At 38.5% G+C, this 25,071-nt stretch overlaps 1 protein-coding gene across 1 annotated transcript in view; it reads left to right on the forward strand.

Annotated features, from left to right (window-relative positions):
* Positions 1-25,071, forward strand: part of LOC121168130 (coiled-coil domain-containing protein 141-like) — a 176,524-nt gene that overhangs the window by 43,139 nt on the left and 108,314 nt on the right. Inside the window, exons 6-8 of the mRNA XM_040997929.1 lie at positions 7,959-8,150; positions 11,916-12,024; positions 18,512-18,765. Coding sequence (XP_040853863.1) covers positions 7,959-8,150; positions 11,916-12,024; positions 18,512-18,765 — 555 coding nt within the window. The remainder of the gene's footprint in view (positions 1-7,958; positions 8,151-11,915; positions 12,025-18,511; positions 18,766-25,071) is intronic.

Consider the following 25,071-nt stretch of genomic DNA (forward strand, 5'->3'; position numbering starts at 1 on the left):
TTGCAATTTTGCCTACTTAAAAATTCTCAGAAAGCTACAATGGTTGGTAGATTTTTCATAATTTGGTTGTTTTAGGCTTTTCTTTATTTAGGAAGTATTTTAGATCGCCTGTTTAAAAAACTTTGGAAATCTGTGTCGAGATTTCATCTGTAGTAAAAAAAAAATCTTTAGATATCTTCTTTATTCTGACTCTTAAGTGTAGTGTTTATTTACAAAAATGCTTAAAATACACACATTGTTAATAAAGTTAAAAATGTTTTGATTCAAGGCCATTTCTATAGACAGACACACAAAATTCACCCATCAGCAAATAGTTATTAATCTTAAAAATTGGTCGTTTGTTTGTATTGTGTAATGGACTTTAAAAGAAATTTATCAGGAAAATTATTATTAGAATAGCAGAAGATGACTATAAAGTTGATTTAGAATGCATTTATGTCAGCATTGGCAATGTGATTATAATAATGACACCACATGTTTGCCTCACTTATGTTCACTTTGTTTAGTAAAGTGTATTCTAGGAGTGCAGAATGAAGGATTGCATCTCCCTTGTCATCAATACAGGTGTTAGCCCAAGGCAAGGAAACCACAAATCCAAAATGTAACATTCTGCTTTCATTTCAACATGGACTTCAGAATCCAGTCACCTGAATTTGATGAGACAGTTGGTCTTAGCATGAAGTCCATAATACTAAGAATTGATTTGAAACAAAAAAAAAATTGCCAAATTTGCTGCATTTCTTCATTCAATTTTAAGAAATGTTTGTGCTGTAACCTCAAATGATAAACGTAATTGCTTTCATTTACTTAATAATTATTTTACCATAGAGGGTTAGTCCCAATTTCAGGACTAAGTGAATGAAAGCTTATATTTTTCTTTTTTAAAAGATTCATATAAAGTGAGCAGATGTTACGAATTCACAATGCAAGTGTAGGAGCGTAGTGTGATTCTTCCCGTCCAGCCCTCCCTCCTGCCCGCATTGCCTGCCCACCTTCCTCGTCCCATATTTTCCCCCTAATTTTCACAATGGCAGACTTTCATTTCACTTCCTAATCAAAGGCTTAGCACTCTGTTACATAAAGATATCAACACGTATCAAGTATAATAAGATTTAAAAACCTTTCTAGTCCTCAGGAGTCTAGACAGACTATAAACAAAAATCCAAATCCAACCCCGAGATGTCAGTCTCACCTTTCTAGATTACACATATCTTTTTCTCTGTTATTACAAATCACAGATCAGAGAAAGCATGGTATTTGTTTTTTATGGAAGAGCTTATTTTGACAAACAAGGATGGTTCCCAATTGTGTTCGTTTAGTTGCAAAAGGCAAGATGTTGTTTCTTTCACGACTGCGTAGTAACTCATTCCATGGTATATCTATACCACATGTTCTTTATCCAGTCATAAACTGATAGGCATCTGGGTTGATTCCCTATCTTAGCTATTGTGAATTGAGCTAAAGGAAACATGGGGAATAGATAATTCTCTCATGTGCTGAGCTGAGAGGGATAAGAAAGGAATCAAATTTTGAGGGTCCTGTTTGCTTTAGACATTGAAGTATAACTGAAAACCCTGTGGAATCATGGAAGGATTTACATGTTGCTGAGCGTCAAGGCAAAGAATGGCTGTGTGACAGGAAGCTTGTGGGCAGGAGAAATTCAGTGGTCCCTGTAGGAACTTAGGCAAGAATTAACGAGACTCAGCCACAGTAAAGGGGTAGAAATAAGGGAGGGAGAGAGGGCTTGAATGCTGTGTCAGAGGTTGACTCTGGGAGCCTGTGTGGCCTGTTAGCTCTAGGGGTTGAGGGAGATGTGGGTGTGAGAAGAGTGAAGGTTGATTTATGTGTTTCTGTTCCTAGAGATCAGAGTCCTTGACTTAGTGAAGATGGCATGCCAAGTTTAGGTGTTTTGAGTTTGGGGTGATTGCAGAGTATTTGGAAATGTTCTGTAGGATTCACAAATCAGAAGGTTGGGCAGTTTGGCTTAGCACTGAAGATAATGCTAGCAAACCTGCACTTACATAGGAGTGCCTGGGTTTAACTCCTGCCTTTGGCCGCTGACTCGTTTCTGCTAATCCAGACACTGGGAGGCAACAGGGATGGCTCAAGTGGTTGGATTCCTACCACTCATTTGGGAAATCTCAGTTGGGACCAACTCCTGGCTGATGCAAGGGTTTTGGAAGTGAATCAGTGGATAGAAGCCCTCTCCATCCTTCTGTCTCCTGCCTCTTAGGTATTTTAAAACAGAGCAAAAAAAAAGAATTAGAGAATGTAAATTATGTAGACAGTGGTTGTGCTCAAAATAGCTGATGTATTGACTTGGCAAGAAGATGTTAAATACACTTTCTTCTCCCCTGCCCTTGATTACGACAGAGCTATAATCCAGTCTGTGCCAACTTTAACAATTGTTAGTCCACTCAAATGTCAGATTTACTAGCCTTCTGCTCGCAGGACTGAATCTAAAAGTAACTGAATGTTACTTGGAAAATTTATTCAAAAAAATTCTGTTAAAGATTTGTTTATTTTTATTGCAAACTCAAATATAAGGAGAGGAGGAAAACAGGAAGATCTGTCTGATGATTCACTCACTTGTCACAATGGCTGGATCTGCGACCATCCAAAAACAAGAGCTAGGAGCTCTTCTGGGTCTCCCACGTGGGTGCAGGAACCTAAGGCTTTGGGCCATCCTCAACTGCCTTCCTAGGCCACAAGCAGGGAGCTAGATGGGAAGCAGGGCTGCCGGGATTAGAACCGGCACCAGTATTGGATCCCAACGCATGCAAGGAAAGGACTTTAGCCACTAGGCCACTGCGCCAGACCCCGGGTTTTGTTTTTATATAGGCACATTTATGTCATCCTCGATATCTTCCTGTTGAGTGGGACAAAGAGAGTAATGACCATGCTTTACTGAACACCTGGACATTTAAAAATTGAGAATGTGAATGTGAGAAAGGGACCAGAAGGGAAGCACTGAATAAAAGTGAGAATGTATTGTCACTCTGTGGAAGATAAAAAAAAAATGGAGCACACAACAGTGTTGATCACAAAGAGAAGATTAAATGAAGATTATTGGCACTAACAACCCTGTGAAGCATGTGGGATATTTTGGTAGGATGTAGAGACAAACCATTCAGGAGGGAACTGAGCTGGGGACGAGTGTTAAGAAAACCTAACAGAAGGTATCTGTTATAAGCATTAAAACATTGCTTGGGATAACCACAGTCCATCTTGTAGTGCCTAGCTGGGAGTCTCAGTTTTGCTGCCAATTCCAGGTTCCTGCTCATGTGCATTATGGGAAGCCTCTGGTGATGACTCAAGTGGCTGGGTACCTGCTACCCATATGGAAGGCCAGGACTGTTTTTTGCAGGCTCCAAACATCAGTCTAACCCAACCATTGTATTTGTGGGCCTCTGGGGATGAGAAATTTCTCTTGCTTTGTACCTCTATACATCTGTGTCTTGGAGTTTTTTTTTTCCTTAAAAAATGTTGAAGCATGTAGGAAAGGAAAACAGTCTAATAACCTATGACTAAGATCTGTAATATTTGATTAAGAGGTACTTGAAAATTGCCACTGAATGAGAGGATGAATGCATGAACATATTAATGAATAACATCAGTTTCTGTTAAGTATCATCGTCTCTGAACCCTAAGAGTCATTGAGAGAATCATTGTATTGGAACAAGTGACAATCTGGTTTTAGTTTTAATGGAATATAGAGCACTCTTTTTCAAAATGAAATGCTTTCTTCAGATTCCTGTTGATTGAAGAGAAGTACAGTAGGGATAGTATACAAAATTTTTAACCTTAAATCACTATGCAGCTATTCTTATTTATGATAGAATATTATTACTAAATTGATCAGCCATGGCAAAATGAGATTTCTGCACTTTATATTTTTTTCAGACAGTAACTTGCCTTCTTCATCTCCTGGCTTTTGATGTTCTTTCACCAGGAAGATCCACTTCACTCCATGCAGAGCCGTGTCAGTGTACATGGAGACAGGAAGGCCACATACAGCCAATGGCACCTGAGAGTAGGTGGAGTGGAGTGAGTAGCACTCGGTACCTGCAAGTGGCCACACTTACATTCTTACGTTTGCTTGTTTTAAATTTCCTATGACATTTCTGAACTCTTAAGATCTAAATGAGTAAGCTAGGGAGCTATGGGAGGATATTAGCAGTGTTCTACAGTTGGAAACCTGGAAAATGTGGCAGCCTGGGAAATGAGGGAGCAGATTTTAGTCCAGCTCAAGAACATTTTTAAGATAACTGAGGGAGGCTGCCTCCCCGATTCCAGTGCTGGTCCAGTGTTGCCTCTGTGTTGCATTTTTTTTTTTTGTTGGAGACTTCCTCACATTAATGTCAGATGGGAGCACTTGACCTCTAAAGTCTCCTCTGTCACAGTTTGTGAAACATGGAGAAAGGACTGTAGACAGTGAATAGTCTGTACCGCGTGCAGGACAGGTCTTAGAAGGGGTGTCATTTGCTATGACAATCCTTCAACAACTTCTCACACCTCCTCCCTCATCACGACCACACTAACCATTAAAAATATTGTAATATTTTTGAGAACCAGTGAGAAATGTTAGAGTAACAAATATCAGTAAGACAGGGCTTATATATTTTGTGTTTCCTGTGGCATGCACAGGGTGGAATACCCTCTAGCCCCATCCATCACTACTTGATTTAGATTTGTGTTGAAGGCTACTGGTCTGGTACACCTTGGTCTTTTAGGTGAAGGGGAAATAAGAACTTGTCTCCATAAAAATACGCAGCATTGAGCATTAAAATAACAGTGTTTCTTGAGTGCTGGCAGCATAGGAATGAATATTAGGTTCAGAAGAGAGAGTGGTTAATAGCAGGACATGGTACTGGAGCAAACATTAAAGCCTGTTGCAAGAATCAAGTGACCTTCCTCCCATCCTCACCAAACTTGGAAAAGAATCACCACAGAAATCCAAGTGCTACTCTAACACCTGGGTGGTAGTGTCTGGCTTTGTGTTCAGACCCTGATGTATTTCTAAAATTCCACTGGAATCACATTTTCAGTGAGATTTGGGATTGAGAAATATCCTAGCTATTTCAGTTAGAATCTCTGTCTCATCGAGTATTTCAGATGGTTTTTAAAAGGCCGTAGGAGCATTGGACTGTACCTGGGTCCCCATCCCACAACACCAAGAATGAGCTAAAACTCTAAAGGAATTTGCAACACAGATTTTTCCAAAGCACCTCAGAGCAGAATGTCTCCTAGCTGTCTTGAAGAACATCCCAAGTGCAGCTTGTACCAAATGAAACCCAGAAGCTTTTGCAAAAATGTTCTGACCTTGAGTTTGAAATAAGCAGAAGATTTTATGGTTTCTACCAAAGGTCATGGGAGAGTCCCAAGGAAGTATCCAAAATGAGAATTGTAGTTCTTCAAGCTGCTTTCACCTAAAACTGTGTATCACTGATAAAGGGTCACCTTCGTAGGGAAAGGACAGCAACAGAACAGTTTCATAGGTTCTTAGTAAGGCAACGAGGCCTCTATGTAGAAGTAGTCTACCAAAGGCAATACATATAGTCATTTTTCAGGCTTATCATATTGCCTTTTTGTCAAACCCAAGAAATGCCACTGGATGTTTATTTGCCTGTTTTTCAGATAAAGAATTCATTTACCTTCACGTCCTGCATTTGCCATAAAATTACATAACTATTTTAGTTTCAGTTTATACTATTCCTGTTGGTCATGTGAATAAAATATCTTAGAGTTTGAAATTCCTTATATTTTTCTTCTCTTTGTGTATGCTTTTATAATTATTGTGTCAATTAGGTCCAGTTGGCTGGGGATTCTGGATATTTTACCTATATTCTTACTAATGTTCACCTGTTGCAAATGTTGAAATTCCTAGAGCAATGTGAAGTCTCTAGTTACTGAAAATAGATTTGTCTGTTTCTCCTTGTAATTGTTTACATTTTTTGTGCCTCATTTTTGATACTGTCATTCAGCTCATATACATTTAGGCTTATCGTATGTTCAGAAAAATTGGACCCGTATCATGAGATATTGTGAGATTATAGTTCTTCCTATGAAATCTGCTCTGTCTGGAATTAATACAGCTGCTCCATTTTTCCGTGGATTGGTTTTAGCATGATGTATCCTGCTTCATCCAGTAACTGTTTCTGCTCAGTTTCACTGAGGTGACATGTGCTTGACAAGGAAAAGGTGTATGTAAAAGTGGCCTACGTGATGAGGATCAAGCTAGTTCATTTGTTGCCTCCCTAGCTAATAGCTTTAATGCAGCTCTGCCGTTATATTTTCAGTTGGTCTTCTGTAGGCAATTCACAGTTTGGTCTTATTTTTCTTATTGACAATGATAATCACTGCTGAACCCAAGCAAAGGTAGACAAGGTCAAGGGGAAATTCCTCAAAGTGGTACTGTTATTTTTAAGTTGCCTTTTTTCATCCTGCAGTGTTCACTTGGTTGCTGTAAACCTTTGGTTTTGACAAAGTTGAGAGACTTTTTTTTTTCTTTTTTGATGTTGCTCTGAAAGGATGGGTCCTTAGGGCTATCTGCTCTTTCAAATGTTTTCTTATTGGCATCTGCCAGATGCTTTGATATTTTATTAGCTTTCAAGAAACCAACTTTAAAAGGCAGTTTTTGAGATGACCCTCTAATTTTCTAATTTTTGGTTTTGTATTGAATAAATTCATCTCATTTTTTTCTCAGTATCTTTCCATAAACTTGTCTTTTTATTTTTTAATTTTTATTTTTTTAAAGACAAAATTATCTAATGGTATATAAGGATACTTTGAAGAGTTTGTGGAAATGCAATTAAAAGATAAGTTTGCTTAGAACATGGTTGTTTAAAGTGTAATTAAAGGACATGTTTGTTCAGATTTCTGTGTAAGTATGCTTTTCTGAATGGAATAAGTTAACTGCTTTTTCCTTAAGCCACCTTTAATTCTTTCATTCCATATTTAACTAAGAATTATTTATGAAGTGTTTTTAAACTTTCTAAGTGATTTATTCACTTTTCTTTTTGCCACTTGTTTCTATTTTATTTATTCTTTAAAGAGATAATCCTTAGATTGTCCTTTTCTATTTGTTTTATTTTTTGCTGGCATTGAATTCATCACATATTATGCCACATTGCTGGCTCTCTGTTTATTTTTACTATTTTTTTTAGTCTATAATGTGGGTTGCAAGTGTTCTTATTTTTGTACTATAAATATTATCTGGATAAGAATTTATTAATATTTACATTAATTTTCACAGTCATATTAACAATTAATGACAATTGCATATTAAAGAAAACAGTACATTTTAATGGGCTCATTTCTCAACTTTTTACCTTAATCTTCAGCCTGTGTTACAAGTAGTTTTCTTATTTCTTATGTAAAATCAGCACATTATCCTTTACCCCCTGAAAATGTGAGCATGCATTTTAATAAATCCCTGCTGTGCATGAAGCATGTTTAGATGTGAATCCTTTTAGCTTGGCTTGCCCCTTACTTTGACACAATGCCTATGACTCCCTTACTGTCAGCCTTGAAACTTATGTCTTGTGTCTAAAATTCTCTTTCAGGCCTTGGTAAGCCTGGTCTATTCGAACTTTTAAAATGGCATCTTAGTGGAACCAGTTTTGTGCTATTTGAAGTATTTGCATTACGTGTTGGATTAACTATTTGAGTCCAGGCTCCTTCACTTTTTTGGACAGGCTAGAAAGTAGTAGATGATGGCTCAAGTCCTTGAATTTTTGCCACATGGGAGATCCAAATGGGGTTTCTGGCTCTTGGTTTTGGCCTGGTCCAGCCTTGGGATTTGTGGCCATTTAGCATAAGGAGTCTGTGCAAGAATTCTGTCTGTCATATTGATTTTCAAGTAAAAAGTAATAAAACATTTTAAAAATAAATAAAATGGGATCTGATGTTCAGTGACACTCATTTTGTCTATTTTTTTTCTTCTCTCCCTAACTTAGGCTTTGGAAGATCAGGTATGGGAACTCTTACAGGAAGCAGACAAAACAGCTGAAGAGAATAAGGATCAGAGTCAGGTGTATGAAGCCATGGCCCAGACCCTGGGTGAAGCATGGGAAGGCCTCGTATTCATGCTTGAAAGAAGAAGGGAACTTCTTATGCTGACCTCTGAATTTTTTGAAAATGCTTTGGAGGTTTGTGTTTAAAAACAAAACAAAAACTTCTAGTTTTTCACATTACAACAAGTGAATAACATTTCTGGCAATATTAATGTGCAAACTGACATGTAAGTTAAGCCAAAAAATAGTATCATCACAAAAATATGCGCAGATTTTCTGAATGCTCAAACATAGGACTGTTGGTCTACACTGTAGTGTGGTGCCTTGAAACTCCACCTGCAGTGGCAACACTGGTTTGTGTTCTGGATGCTCCACTTCTGATGGTCTGGGAAATCAGTACCCACATGGGAAACCAGGACAAAGTTCCTGGCTCCTAGCTTCATTTGCCCAACTTGGTCCACTATGGCCGTGTGTGGAATGAACCTATCTGTACATTCCTCTCTTTTCTGTCTTTCCTTATCTGTAACTCTACCTTTCAAATAAAAATAAAAATCTTTAACCAATTAAACTGTTAATATTTTAAATATAGGTCTCTGATTGAAAACCAAATATAATAAATTTTGACTAAAATGTCAAGTAAAAGTAGAAATTCTAGATAGTAAGCCATTATGATTCTTTTTCTCTTCTCTTTAGAAGATAGTAATGTAATTCCTAAATAAGTTACCTTAATTATAAGATGCTCATAATTATAAGATGTTAGTAAGAATTTACTAACAGTGTTCCTGTTGGCTAAAAGTTGGAGGATACAATTTCCTTTGTTACTTATTTTAAACATAAATTGCAGAATATACCATAGAGAGTTTGACTTGTACACTAGAATTTTATGGAGTACTTTCCTAAGGTATGTGTTTGATTTTTCATTAAGTTTAAGCTCACTAGATTACAAAACAAGGAACAAGTCCTGGTACAGAGAAGGCCATTTCTCCATATAAGATATTTTTTAATTGTTAGGGTTTTTATTTCAGTTTCCCAATTTCATAATGTGAGACTCAAATAGCTTTATCAAAAGAGGTGCTAAATTTGGTGTAAGGCAGCTATTGAAAATTTCTCTTTCAGCTTCTCTGTCAAGTGGCAATACGTTCATGTTGATATGAAAGCACTGCCTCATTATGATGAAGTATGAGCTTTGAAAAATAGGACATTTTTGAACTAAAAATTCAGGGCCTAGATCCAATATAATGAAGAAAAGAAGATTAGTTACAGTGCATAAAAATGTAGGTAGACAATCTCATGCATTATAAACTCACTTAAAAGCAAGAATCAGGAACAGAAACCTTATTGTAATTGGTTTGTTTTACACAATTTGAACATTGAAACCAAGCTCATAATTCATTTTACAGATCATTTTGGGAAAAAGTTCCATATATAATCTTTTCTGAAAAAGAATAAGCCAACTGAAATACATCTACAGAGGCCAAATTTTTCCATCTTAGTAAGTAGGGTATATGGATATCAGCTATCCTTGAGGCAGCACTTTTGAGCAGGGAATTACCTTTTTCCTGATATTAAGCTCAGTGTCTGTTTCTCATCATGTTCCAATATTAATGCTAATTAATGATGAGTAAAAGAAATTAAAAAATTATTAATAATGCAACTTCAGTAGAAATACTGATTGTTTTTGGTGTCCCAATCCGATGTTGTGCAGGCAGACACCTGCATAATCTTCCATCCCTTTTGTAAACCAAACCACTTTTCATTAGTAATTGAAAAAAAAAAAAAGAAGACGACAGTGACATTAACAAGATCTTTGAAAAGTGTCCTACTTAACAACTTGTTCAGGGGCAGGATGAACCAAGTTGTAAACTTGTAGGTGGGGAAAAGAAAATATCTATCAGGGTCAAAGTTAGTAACATTGGGAACACTTTCCCGAGTACAGAATTCAAAGTTAGTAACATTGGGAACACTTTCCCGAGTACAGAATTATTTGCTTATGCATTTTTAAAAAATTTAAATATAAATGTGAAATATGCATGTTATACAATGACTGCAAAATTTTCCAGGCTGCTCTGCAGGGAAACAAAACAAGTCATCTGCTAGAGGTGGGTTGTTTTTGTTTTTGTCTCTTTGAAGATCCTCTTCAAAGAATATCTTTCAAATACGTTATTAGAAACTGAAACAATAAGACATATTGATGACATGTAGTGTCATCCCCTTACTGAACTACATGCATGTGGGTGTTCTTTAGAAGTACAAGATGTCTTATTATCTGGCATTTGATGATGATTTCAGGGTGATTTCAGGCTTATAGATGCACCTTCAGGGAGACCCTGCTCCCCTCAAGCACTGTCCGGTCCTTGGAGAGCACTGTCCCTACCTGGGAAAGGCAGATGTCAGGCTGTCCTGACAGGATGCTACAGGCTTCTGCATCTCAAAAGATGATACACACATCAGTTCCTCTCCCTTCATTCCACATCATGTATAACGGAATGTTATTCAACTGTTTTGTCCAAGTGCAGCATACATTATTCATCAAAATATTAAAACACCAAACTCAAAGATAATAGTTGAAAGAAACCATGAAAATGATAGTCTTCTGTGTTTTTCTCCCTAGATTAGGTTAATATGATCACATAGTAAGCATGTTAAAGTGCTTCTTAATACTACATCTTAGAGCTAAAATGAGGTAGTAATGTGCCTACCACCAAGGATAACCATCTGTGGTTTTTATCTTTCAAAGTTTGTATCTGATATGGTTCTCCTAAGGATTTGACCATATTTTTCCTTCATGGAGGAAAAATAGAAACAAGACCTGTTTGTTCACTATTTGGGGTATCATCTTGTCGGATATTTTCCTTTGAAACATGAACTTTTTTTTTTTAATATTCCTGTAGTTAAACTTATTTTTATTTCACAAATAATGCATACATATTATTGGTAACAATACAAATAAGATACACATATTTTCAAAAGCTGAAAGCTCATCTGTGCTCAAAAATTTCTAATTCTGCTTCTTGTCATAGAGGCATCCATTTTGTGTGTATCTTTGCAAACAAATTTCTCTATAGATATACTTAATTTTTGCTTTATATAGAAAATGTCATTAGACGGTGTTATTCTGAAACTTTCCCTTTACCATTAAAATTATGTGGGGGGAAAAAAGACTATATCCTTCCAAGTTCCTAAGCAAATTTATTTATAACGTACAGGTTGTTGATTAGTCAATTATTTGTTGATTTCTATTAGTAAATTTGCTGCTTATTCTTAATAAATTGCTTTAGAAGTGCTAAAAGTAATTATATTTATTATAGGATGCAATAATTCTGGTTGAAAATATATTTTTAAAAGCAATATTATTTGTTTGAAAATCAGAGTTACAAAGAGCCAGAAGAGAGAAATATTTTCCACCCACTGATTCATTCTCCAAATAGCCACGATGACTGGAGTTTGAAGCCAGGTGCTGAAAACTGCATCCGCATCTTCCCCGTGGGTGGAGGGAACTCACGGGAACCCAAGCACTAAGGCCATATTCTGCTTTCCCAGGCACATGATGAGGCAGTTTGATTGGAAGTGGAGCAATTGAGTCTCTGGCCTGTGTGACATCCTTGTCCCACAATGCTGTTCCCTGGTTGAAGCATTTGGTAGACATTTCAACAGTAAACATGCTGGTATTACAGCACATGTGGTCTATTTCTAGTGAAGAAAGAAAAGCAGGGAAAGAAGTGTAAATCTGTAAACTGGTCACATACAAACAAATATCCACTCTCATATACACCACTGTACTAACACAGATACACAGTAATAAATACTCATTTAGCCTATTGGTTCATTTAAAAATATTAATAGCAAGATGGCATGTTCATTTTTCTTTTTAATCGTATTTCTCCTGTATTTTTGTTGTAGTTTGCAATTAAAATAGATCAAGCTGAAGATTTCCTCCAGAATACTCATGAATTTGAAAGTACCGAGTCCCTAAAATCTCTTCTTCAGCTCCATGAGCATCATACTAAAGGCAAGAACTTTTACTCCTCACTAAAACTTTAAAGTTTAAAATGTATTAACATGAGAGTGTTTATGGTGATGCATTTTTAACTTTTCTGCTTCTGTCTACTTCAATTTGTTCCACGAAAGAAGACATAAAACTTTGTCTTTGACTATCTCTTAAAAAAAGGAAATGGTTCTAAATTGGTCTAAGAGGATGGGAGAGGAAGAATCTACAGAAACGTCACCCACTCAGTCTGCTAGACTTTTGGCTTTCAGATTTTAGGTGGAAATTACCCCTCTGGGCACAGTGTTTGTCCCTTCATTCCCAGTGTCTAGCAAGGTGCCTAGCACAAGACAGATCCTCAAGAGATTTTTGTTATTTGAAGATAAAGGGCTGAATTCAGTGAAAGGTACGTCTAAAGGTTAACAAATGAAAGGTCTAGCCTTTACATGATATGGTTGGTGAGAAAATTAACTCTCTTGTCATTATAGCTGTAGGAATCAGGATTTTTCCAGACAGAAATCTTATGAGACACTGTACCAAAAAAAAAAAAAAATTGCTCAACTCTTCTAAGAACTTGTGGACAGGACAATTGTTAAATGGTGGCTTGTGTGCTGTGCCTTATCTACCAGAATTGGGGTGGGCTATGACTGGAGTAGGGAAGGCATTAATGGAAGGGTAGTTTGCACTGGCATTTGTTTCTGTGGAAGGACAGTAGATACACAGTTGCAAAAAAAAATCAGTTCTTTCCTTTGTAATGTGTTTTCTAATTGGCACTGCCCAGTGGACCTCAGTATAAAGGAAATAACTCCCTTAATTCATTTTTCACAGTTCTGACTTGACACCTAACTCCCTTTCGTCTGCTCGTGCTAGACAGAAGCAAAGGGCATTTTTAAAGCTGTGAGTAGATTCTGTTTCTGTCACCTTTTGAAGGGTTTTGGATAATAGGTAACTATAAAGCCCTTATTACTACAACTTTCCCAAACCTCAAAGATTCAAGAACTCAATCTTCACTTTGTTTATGTCTTCTGAAAGTCTCCCCTCCCCACACACACTTTGAATTAGTTGTTATTCCATAGGGCCTATCACTGACAAAGATTATAAATAGCATCCAAAGACTCCATGTGAAAATATCAGCATGCCCAATTTCATGCAGCAGAGGCATGTTCCTGCAGGGTCCTGCAAGGGGTCAGCAGAGCCCCGTGAAATCCTGCCCGGAGACTGGAAAGTAGATCTAGTCCAGGTAACAGATGAGTTCTGTAATGAATTCAGTCTGTTATGATCATCACACAACAATCTTGTGTCCTATGCTTTGCAGTGACTGAAACTTTCACAACAGAGCTTCAAACAAGGCAATCATGAAAGCATTTTCCAGGGGGATTGACAGGTTGTGGAAGTGGAGGTTTTTCCACATATATTTGGGGGTGGATCTGGAAGAAGGGTATAACTTAAAGCTGTTTTGTGCATGCTGTTGTTGGTGCCTGCCGAGTTTATGGGATGCGGAGCACAGAGAGCCACTTTATGGGAGTGCATGCTGCTTTGTGTGACAACAGTGTGTGGTACTGATATGGTGCCAAGATGAGAGTGGCACCATTAACTTGCTTTTCAGGGATGTAGTATTCCAGAGTCTACTTGACATCTTAGTCTAAAGCAATAAATAAAAAATACTATTTTTGTGATGGGCAAATCTTTGGTAGCATGCCTGTCCTGAAATTATTGTCCTTCTGTCAAAAATTGACAACAAGGATTGAAAGGGGATCTGGTTAGGTCACCTGCTTCTATTCCATCTGCTCAGTGATGGCTTCAGGGCTTTGCTTTCATGTAATGGGAATGGATGAAACTGATTAACCCACTAATTCAGTAAGATGTGACTAAGATCAGCTGATACGAAATGCATATTAAAAATGAAATCCTGGTGTTTACTTAAGAGTTTCAAGTCTATAATCTTAAAATTTAAGGAAACAAAATACATCTGTAAGTACAGCTGGCAGTTCTATGTTTCTGAGATATTGACTAGTGAGTAGTCAAAGTGGGAGTATTAGGATGACAAATGCTGATAGTGTAACTGAAGAAGCTATTCATACTTACCCTGACGGCCACTTTATTTTTAAAAATGATTTATTTATTTTGAGAGAGTTACAGAGAGATAGAGGGTGAGATCCTTCATCTGCTGATTCACTCCTCTCTTGTTCCCCACAGCCAGAGCTGGGTCGGGCTGAAGCCAGTAGCTTCCTCTGAGTCTCCCACATGAGTGCAGGGGTCCAAGGGCTTGAGCCACCCTCTGCTGTTTTCCTAGACCATAAGCAAGGAGCTGGATCAGAAGCAGAGCAGTTGGGGACACAAACTGGTGTCACAAGAAGAGGTTTATTAGATTGATACCACCATGCTAGCCCAATGGTCTCTTTATTTCAGTTACCTTACTTATGCTTTTCCCTTATTCAAAAATGCTAAGGTATGTTGCATGCAGAAACTTTGTCTATAAAATTGTGGTCAGAACCAGTATGATAGTTTCTGCCCTGTGGGATGCTACAGAAAAAGTCAGTCCCCAACAAGACAATCCTAGAAATAGTTGAAGACTAACATCCTCTCCAGTGCCCTCTGATTTGGGTTAAACATGCCTGGTTAAAATCTTTTCTAGTAAAGATGGTTTCCAGACTCTTGTCTGGCTTGCTTGACCTAGATTCAACAACACACAAGTAAAAATTACTTTCTGAGCTCATGGCTGGTGAGAAACCCATGGCTGTGTGTCAGGGGAATCCATGATCCTTGCCTTTGGGATATCTACAATCTAGCAGGGCAGGTGCATAATTATTATGGAATTCTCTGTGCATTTCCTGTGAATACCTCTGTGACACCAGCTGGCACACTGTATAGTGATAACATGCTTCTCTTTTCATCTCCGTCACCACATCTTTGACTCTCTGGGCTTAGAACAGTCCCCATCTCTGAGGATCGTTCCTGAGTATGTTTTACATATAAATAAAATATAAGACATGATATATGATGGTATAAAAGTGAGCAATAAACTAGATACATTAGGGACAATAAGGAAAAGAAAGCTTACTGTAAGCTCTGAGAAATCACAATGACACTCTCCAGTTTTTTAATGCCAATCTTAAAATGATTATCATGTCTAATAAGCTGTATCATAGGATGTCATATCATTACTTCGTTTTTCATAGATGTCATATATCAATTTTGTCATAAGTTGGATAGAGGCTTATTTACATCAGCCATCTTGTCGACTTTTATGTATTTTAAGACTTTTTATTTAATTTTATTGTAAAGTCAGATATATAGAGAGGAGGAGAGACAGAGAGGAGGATCCTCTGTTCATTGATTCACTCCCCAAGTGACCACAATGGCTGGAGCTGAGTTGACCCGAAGCCAGGAGCCAGGATCCTCTTCCTGGTCTTCCAAGCAAGTGCAGGGTTCCAAGGCTTTGGGCCATCCTCAACTGCTTTTCCAGGCCACAAGCAGGGAGCTGGATGGGAAGTGGAGCTGCCGGGATTAGAACCGGCACCCATATGGGATCCTAGCACGTTCAAGATAAGGACTTTAGCTGCTAGACTACAGCACCAGGCCCTACTTGTATGTATTTTTAGAAGTGCATATTAAGCAATTTTAAGAAAACAATCCCCCTTAAGAATATTTGGAACTGAAAAATATGTTAAAAACAAGTATCATCCAAGATCTCAGCACCAGTACTTTAATGTCAACAATTGTTGAAAAGATCTTATTTGAAAAGGTGTATAATAAGCTGAAAGTATACCTAACTTATTACCCTTCATTATCAACCATTTGAAATTGGCTAATTATGCTAAATAATTTGGGCATACCCTATAAGTAATTATTTAAAATGTATTTTCCCATCAGTTCTTAATATATAGTGGGACTTAAATAATGATAATTTATTGACTATATGTGCCATCACAAAGTGTTGCGCTAATAAGGGTTTTGAATGTGCACAAATACACAGTGCTTAAAATAGATCTGTAGAGACTTCTAGAAGGCCATCATATACCCAAATAATTTGCCCATGAGGCAAAAAAATACATCACTTTGGTCAACAGAATGGTGAAAATAAAAAATACATCACTTTGGTCAACAAATAGTGTTGAAAATAAAAGAGACAAGACATAAGAAACTGATAGAGGAAGCCCAAGGCAGGTGACAGAGGGGACTGAGAATTCACCGCCCTTATCATGGAGGGAGATAATAGATTGAAACCTGAGTGCATTTACAGGTTAATTTTGGTTTAGGAGATTGCACAACTGAAGATAATATGGGGATGGTTATGTTATTTTGGCTAAAAGTAAAACAGAAAACCAAGAAAAGAAGGCAGCTTGGGATCTTGGCAAATTGTGTGCATTCCTGTGGTGCTGGAACGGGTTGACTTGACCCATGGTCAGTCTACAACACTGTCAGAACAGAATTTGTGTTTCCTTCTCTCATTTAAAAAGTTGTCCATGTAAGAACTATTTATAGGACAGGAGAACAGAAATCTCATGTGGAAACTCTGCTGCCCTCTCATAATTCTTGTGTGTTTGTAGCTAATTGTAATAACATATCAAGCTCCTCAGTGCAAAGGGAAAATTCTCTGTCTGCATATGTTTAAGCAGCCAGCCACCTCAATCACGATATTATGGTTATATAAATAATAACTTTGATGGGAAACAACCTCTACCATATGTGTTGACATTGCTTCTTAAGTTGTATGTGCCATTTTACAGTAATAGGCAGACAGGCCTTTTTCCTGTACTCTTTTTCTCACCTCTTATTTGCCCTTTTTGGCTTAATTTTCTCTGCTCAAGAAGTCTCATTTTAATGTTTCCCATGGCTTTTCTTATCCTGTTTAAATTCTCTCCTCATTCTGACATGGTTGAAGTCCATTACTGTTTTAGTTGTTTCTTTTATTTTTCATGAATGTGGACTCTGTGATGTTTCATAAAATCTTTGCTGTGACTGAAATTATAATACACCAGTTATAAGAACAAGGGTTTCTCTGCTATATGGGTTTTCTGCTGCAGAAGCAGGGGTGAGCTCACACAGAAAGTCTTTGCAAATTTATCATATCCATAGTGTTTCTACCGATGTGCTCTTTGCTGCCCAATAAGGCCAATACTCCCAGCAGGATTTTGGCCACATTCTTCACAATTTTGTTGTCTCCCTTGACAGATGTTCTGATCCTTTTTCTTTAACCCACCCCCAAATTCACAGAACTTTCTGTCTTCAGCCTCCTCTAGAGCGTTCTTTAGAATTTTCAGATTCTTCCATTGCTTTGCCTTGATTTCCATTTTTACAGCTGCCTCTGCCATCTTGGTCTTAGTCTTCCCATCTGACAGAGCATTGTGTTCCTGAGGGTTGTATTGAAGCAGATTTCCATGGGCTCAAGCTGGACACCTCAGGTGACAACTGGAGAAGTACCATTTATTCTGTAATCTATTCTTGCCCTCCTGAGGGTCTGAGACCTGGAGCCCTGCGAGTCATTGTATAGAATAGAGTTGTAATTCCTGAAACCAGACCATTAGAGAGTTCCGCTTGGTACAGTCTCCAGATTACTGTCAAAACTCACGTATGACTCCTCAGTCATGGCCCTGTCCTCTCTAGGAGTGGTTTGTTTCTGTGTGTTTTTAAAATCCTCATCGCATTATCTAGAGCACATTCTCCAATACATTCATCAGTTCTCACCACCTCAGTCATAGAGATCTTTTCTCTCTCTTACACACACACACACACACACACACACACACACACACACACACACACACACACACACACACACGGAGAGAGGGAGGGAGGGAAGATAGACAGACAGGCAGACAGACTTGAGCCATACTCTGCTGCTTTTCCAGGTCATAAAGAGGGAGCTGGATCAGAATTGGATCAGCCAGGACATATGGGATATCAGCATTGTAGGCAGAGAATCAGCTTGCTACGTCACTAAACCAGCCGCTGTCCCATTACATTTTCAAATACTGTGTTTATAGCTCTTTACCCAACAGGAAGCCTCAACAGATCTGAATCCGTACTCTTCCTTGACATCAACTGGTCAGAGCTGAGTGATGAATGAGATTACAGCTATAACATCCAGAAGCATGTTCTAACTAGATATGGACCACCACATTCATGGAGTTTTTGAATGTTCACTGTAGGCCATAAAAACCTTAAATATAGTCTAATCACATCCAAAAGTAGAACACTCTGGGGAGAGGCAACACCTCAGCCAGCATCACAACAGTAAAATTGAGCTCATGCCCAAATCCCCACAATCTTTCTGCTTCTCTACTGAATTATGCTAGCACTGCACTTCAACAGTCTATTGTTATGCCATGATGTTTGACCAGTTGTTGGTTTCAAGCAGTGAAGGTAATTCATGTCTCTATATTCAAATTCCTTGCAGTAGATCTTACAATTAGTCATAAAAAGTTACATATATTTTAAATTTTATGACTATTCCAATTATTACTAATTACTTATATCACTGTTCCTTTTCTTTCTGATCTTCTTCTAGAACTTCTAGAAAAATCTCTAGCACTTCTAAACAAAAGTCAACAACTCAAGGACTTTATTGAAAAATTCAAATTTGGTGGTCCTAATATAAATCCTGAATTAAATCAAGGAGCTCAAAGCAGCTGTCTGAAGATAGACAACCTTCTTGAACTTCTACAAGACAGAAGAAGGCAACTCGACAAGTACCTGAAGCAACAGTGGCAGGAATTGAGTCAGGTTCTGCAGATATGTCAGTGGGACCAACGAGAAAGCCAGGTAAACCAAAGGGGTATTGAGTGATGTCCAGCTGTCTGTCTGCTAATTTGTGCCTCTTGGGATTAGCTTGTCTTTAACTAGGACTAGATCACAGTCATCTGACTAAATCTTTTGGTCTTTGGTCAAAAGTCTTTTGTTCAAAATACCATGTTGTTTCCAAAGTAAATCACATCAAATAGAAGATTTTAAAGAAAATTCTCACATAGTATTAATTATATAAAGGGAAACAATTTTGAACATGACTACTTTCTCTTGTTGGAAGCTTTCTCACTATTATATCACTGACTTAGATACTTTTTTTTTTTTTACAATTCTAAAATATTTTCTTGGAAGTGAGAGAGGCATGATGGTATGGAATTGGGCTAGAGTGATGCTAATGTCAGTAAAACCCAAAATCTGTCAGCCCAGAAGAGGAAAAATGCTCTTAGTAAAGAGGACAGGGAGCAATGAAGAGTTCTGATTTTGCCTTTGACTAAAAGCATAAAGGCTAGAGGCCTTTCTGAGTCAATGAGTTTGCAGGTGCAGTAGGACTCATTACCCTGACTGAGGCACAGTTTGCATCAGTTGCCACAGTGTTTGCTGTGTGAGGTTACATATTCCTTTCATTCCTATCATGTAGGGCAAGAAGACACACAATTTGTGCCAATCCTTTGGCCAAATAGTGGCATATTTATTATGACATTTCTGTTTATCCCAATCCTATGCTTGAAGTTATTCAATTAAATTTTAGCAACTAACAGTGTGATAGGAGGACTTTTGGTCAGCATACACAGAAAAATTATTGATTTTATCCAAATTGGAGAGACAGACAGCTGAGAAAAAAATAAGAGGCCAGGAGAAATTGGTTTTTATTTCCAGTGAAGGAGGCAGGGGCATCATTCCGTGGGGAGAGATGACTGAGACCAATGACTTGACTGACTTGCTTCAAAAGGTCACACAGACTTGACATTTGTACTTCCCAACATCTGCTGCAAAGGAGAGCAGGTAGTGAACAGATGCTGGACTGATGAACAAGACAGGGTCAAAGGGCCTGGACAGAGATGAAACAGCAAGTTGACTGGGCCTCCTCTAAGACACTCCTGCTGGGCCTGGTGCGATAGTGTAGCAGCTAACGTCATTGCCTTGAACACTCCAGGATCCCATATGGGCACTGGTTCTAATGCCGGTGTTCCCAGTTCTCAACCAGCTCTCTGCTTGTGGCCTGGGAAAGCAGTCAAGGACAGCCCAAAGCCTTGGCACCCTGCACCAGAAGAAGCTCCTCGCTCCTGGCTTTGGATTGGCTCAACTCCAGCCATTATGGCAACTTGGAGAATGAATCATCGGATGGAAGATCTTCCTCTCTGTCTCTCCTCTCTGTATATCCGCCTTTCCAATAAAAAAATAATAAAAATAAATCTTTAAAAAAAAGATTTATTTATTTTTATTGGAAAGGTGGATATACAGAGAGGAGGAGAGACAGAGAGGAAGATCTTCCATCCGATGATTCACTCCCCAAGTGAGCGCAACGGGCCGATACTATGCCGGTCCGAAGCCAGGAGCCTCTTCCGGGTCTCCCACGGGGGTGCAGGGTCCCAAAGCTTTGGGCCGTCCTGGACTGCTTTCCCAGGCCACAGGCAGGGAGCTGGAAGGGAAGTGGGGCTGCCGGGATTAGAACCGGCGCCCATATGGGATCCTGGGCGTGCAAGGCGAGGACCTTTAACCACTTGTGCCACCGCGCCAGGCCCAAAAATAAATAAATCTTTTAAAAAAAAGCAAAAATACACTCCTGCATGAATATGCATAGAGAGAGAGAGCAGAGCATGGGTCAAATGGCTAGGTTGAAAGAAAGTGGGCAAGTCTCTGTCTCCACGAAATGTGGACAAAGGCTCTGTGATTTACACTAGACAAGACAGCAGAAAGGTCAGAATTGGAATTCCTCAGAATGTATTTTAAATGTCAGGTAGATCTCCATCTGTGCACATGCTTCTTGGTTGCATTTTGGCCTTCTGTTAACTTGTTCTAGACTTTTAGCCAAGTATATGTATAGTCACAAGTGCACATAAACACTCAGATTTATTGAAGGAACAACTAAACAAGCAAATATATATAAGATTACATTATAACCTTTTTTATTAGACTGGAAAAAACAGGCATATCTTTGTGTCAGAAGTAGAATAAGTAATTTATTGAGTGTGTAATATTCTGCTATTTGAATACAACATAGTTGAAGCAAGGTCTTACTGATGAGGAATGATGGGCTCTTCAGCTTGCAATAGTATAAACAGCAATTAGTGCTTCCTGTTTTGCCATTCTGTGAACAAGGAAATGTTTTAAAATTCAGGGAGATAGGAGCATAATTCACTCAGCCATGTTTGTAAGTTTCTGTTTTAAAGTTTTGTTGATGCACAGGTGAAAAATAGCAACAGGGACATTCCCACTGAGTGAGGCTAATTTAGGTCCCATCATTTTCACATTCCTGGATGATCTACCTTTTAATCCTAGAGCCAAACTCCCTTGAAAGATAAAATTTCTTTTGTCAGCTCCTTACTTATTTTAAGGGATCATAGGAGCAGTTAAACTTTATATTAATAAAATGTCAGTTTGTCATTTAAGAAAAAAAATGGGAATTAAGTGAAGGATTGGACCAAAGATGGATCATAATGTGGATTCTCAACATCTGATGTATCTTCTTTCATAAGGGCCATTGAAAAGGCACTCTGTGCCTCACTGTTTCCAAGTGCCTGTGGCCTTATGCTTTTGAACTCTAATAGTTCATCTAATTCTCCTTTGAAAAATAAATTAAGTGGCCAACATAATGGCATCTTAAGATTCACACCAATTGTAGGAAAAAATACAAACAAATGCCAAGAACCTTAACTTACTCAGAATACATGCTATTTTGTTATCATTGTTTTTCAGATTTAAAAATGGGCACTTATTTTACATGAAAGATGAACAGCTGCTCTTCTTTTAGTTCTAACAGCATCTTATTTTGCATGTAATCTGCTTCAATAATGAAAATCAGAAGCAGCTTGGAGAATTTTGTGCATAATTAATTATCTTGGCAAGAAGATTTATGAATGTAATTTTTTCAATTGCTCCGATCAGGCCTAAGTGAGATAAACAAATACATTAAAACTAAGTTTTCTGTGTCTTTTTTGTACAAGATAGTGTCAATCGCATATAGGAAAATTAATGACATGGGGCAGTCTCTTTGTAACACTAGATCATATTTATTGATCACAAAGTTTGGGAGTGGTGGCCAATAGAATTTGCAAATTTTGTTAGTTTATGATTTTAACTCAATGTGTTTAATAATCAGGCAATGTATTGCTAGTAAAATACATTGAAAGTGTTATTTTTTATGTCATAAGAACAGTTTTAAGACATCATTTTTATATTTGAAAGTCAGCATTATACACACACACAAACACAGAGTGGGAGGGAGGGAGGGAAGGTAGAGAGAGAACCGTTAGTCTGTCTTCCATTTGCTAGATCTGAGGGTTCACTCTCTAAATGAATGCAACTACTGGAGCTGGCCAGGCTGAAAGCAGGAAGCTGGAGCTTTGTTCAGGTCTCCCAGGCTGTGCAAAAGCCCAGGAATTTGGGCCCTCATTGCTACTTTCTCGGACATATTAGCAGAGCTGCATGGGAAGTGGAACAGTAAGAACATGAACCAGTCGAGAATACCAGTCTGTGCCTAGTGGGCATCTATAAAATTGTATGCATATATATGGATATGAGTGTGTTTATGTATAATATTTTGTATATGATGCCATCCTATAGCTAAGATTTAGAATTTGAATCGCTGACCAGCTTAAAATAGTACTCATGTGAGAAACTTACAAAGTATGAATGTTAAACTTTCAAACACTGTCTTCCCATAAGACCAAAATAAGGCTTTGATTAATTTGTCACGTTCATATCTAAAAGTTCAACTCAGTAGCAGATATAAATGACTGATGAATCATTTAGAGATTGAAATATATGACAAAACTTAATTTGAATACAAAAACTGTCTCTAGAATTCTCATAAAAGCTCTTTGGTAGTAGATATAGAGTTTCTTGATTTTTTTTATAGAAGAAGCATACAGTTTTGAAAGCAATAGTGTTTATTCTAATTAGGATGCATGCTAGGAGTCGTTTTGGTGGCACTGAAAGCATCAACCATAGAGGACTCTGGCTAGAAGGCATGGATAATAGTTTTAACCATTACATCTACTAGCAATGAGGTTTCTTTTTTAAATTATGGGTTTTTTTAGATTTATTTTTTCATTTTTTGTTGCAAAGTCAGATGTTCAGCGAGGAGGAGAGACACAGAGAAGATCTTCCATCCAATTATTCACTCTCCAAATGACCACAGCAGCTGGAGCTGAGCTGATCTGAAGCCAGGAGCCAGGAGCTTCTTCTGGGTCTCCCACGTGGGTGCAGGAACCCAAGGATTTGGTCTGTCCTTGACTTCTTTCCCAGGCTACAAGCAGGGAGCTGGATGAGAAGCAGGGTTACAGGGATTAGAACCAGCACCCATATGGGATCCCGACACATTCAAGGCAAGGACTTTGGCCACTAGGCCACTGTGCCAGGCCAAAGCCCCATCAATTTTAATTCATTTTATGGGGATGTTTGCATATAAATGATATAAATTGAACATTTTAAAGACATTAAATCATCCTGAAAATTTAGCAGTTACTTATATGATGGGGTTCTGTCTCCCATTTCTTTCATAGACAACTAGGGACTGAGGCCCAAAACTGAATAAAATTTATTAAGCTGTATTCTGGGGTGGTATTATGAAGCTATCAACCGTTGAGCCCACAAACTACCCCTGGAATGCACTTTTCTCCCTGCCAACTGGGATATAATTAGATGTAGATCAGCTGGCGTGGAACTCTGTTATTTTGGGATTTGCATGATTTAGCTTTATTTTTGGGAGGGAATCACATTACCAAAACTCTGGATGAAGCCACTTTTTTTTTTTTTTAAGAAAAATTATCACTGCTGAGGGAATTCCTTCCAGTGAGTCTAAAGCAGCACTAGAAATAAAACAGTTTCAACAATATCTACTGCACTGTGCTTCCACTGAACTAAACCTCTTTCCTTCAGTAAGTAGTTGGAAGTAGAGGTTCCATCTAGAGTCAAAGGAGAATTGGCAGCAGTGTTGGGCTACGAAGAGTTCCCGTGTCATTCTTTTTGAAGTAAGAGTCATTTAGGAATGCGGATTTTGCCTCATGATAAACTAAACATTTTGATTTTCCTACTGTCCGTCATCAAATAATTTAAATTTTTATAATACTAGTTGACTGCAGCAATTCATAGAATGCTCTCAAATTCTGCAGAAGAAAAGTATGAACATTTTCCTCTGGAATCTGAGACTAAGTCCAATTGCAATACAAAGTTCAGTCCTACAATCTTTTTTTTTTTCCTTTAAGGGTCTCTGCACAATACCCTAGTGGCTACAGTCCTTGCCTTGCATGCACCAGGATCCTATATGGACACTGGTTTGTTTCCTGGCTGCTCCACCTACCATCCATCTCCCTGCTTTTGGCTTGGGAAAGCAGTCAAGGATGGCCCAAAGCCTTGGGACTCTGTAGTTGCATGGAAGACCTACAGAAAGCTCCTGACCCCTGCCTTCAGATCAGCTGCGCTCCAGCTATTGCAGCCACTTGAGGAGTAAATCAGCGGACAGAAGAGCTTTCTGTTTCTCCTTCTCTCTGTAAATAATGACTTTCCAATAAAGAAAAGATTTCTATTTGCAAGTCAGTGGGAGCGAGAGTGACAGCAAGCAAGCCAAGAGTTCATCTAGGTCTTCCCCAGGGGTGGCAGCATCCACTGCTTTTGTAAGACCATCAGGGAATTGGATCAGGAGTGGAACAGCCAACACTCCAACCAGTGTCCATGTGGAATGCTGGCATTGCAGATAGGAACTTTACCTACTGTGCTGTAACCCAGCCCCCATCCCAATCATATAAATACAAACAAAAACCTGATCCACATTTTTTTAAAAGATTTATTTATTTTTATTGGAAAGGCAGATATACATAGAGGAGAGACAGAGAGGAAGATCTTCCATCCGATGATTCACTCCCCAAGTGAGTGCAACGGTCGATGCTATGCCGATCCAAAGCCAGGAGCCTCTTCCAGGTCTCCTGCGCAGGCGCAGGGTCCCAAAGCTTTGGGCCGTCCTCGACTGCTTTCCCAGACCACAAGCAGGGAGCTGGATGGGAAGCGGGGCTGCCGGGATTAGAACCGGCGCCCATATGGGATCCCGGGCGTGCAAGGCGAGGACCTTTAACCACTGCGCCACCGCGCCGGGCCCCTGATCCACAT

This window comes from Ochotona curzoniae, unplaced genomic scaffold, assembly GCF_017591425.1.
Source record: "Ochotona curzoniae isolate NIBS_2020 unplaced genomic scaffold, NIBS_Ocur_1.0 patch60, whole genome shotgun sequence".
Classification (NCBI taxonomy): domain Eukaryota; kingdom Metazoa; phylum Chordata; class Mammalia; order Lagomorpha; family Ochotonidae; genus Ochotona; species Ochotona curzoniae.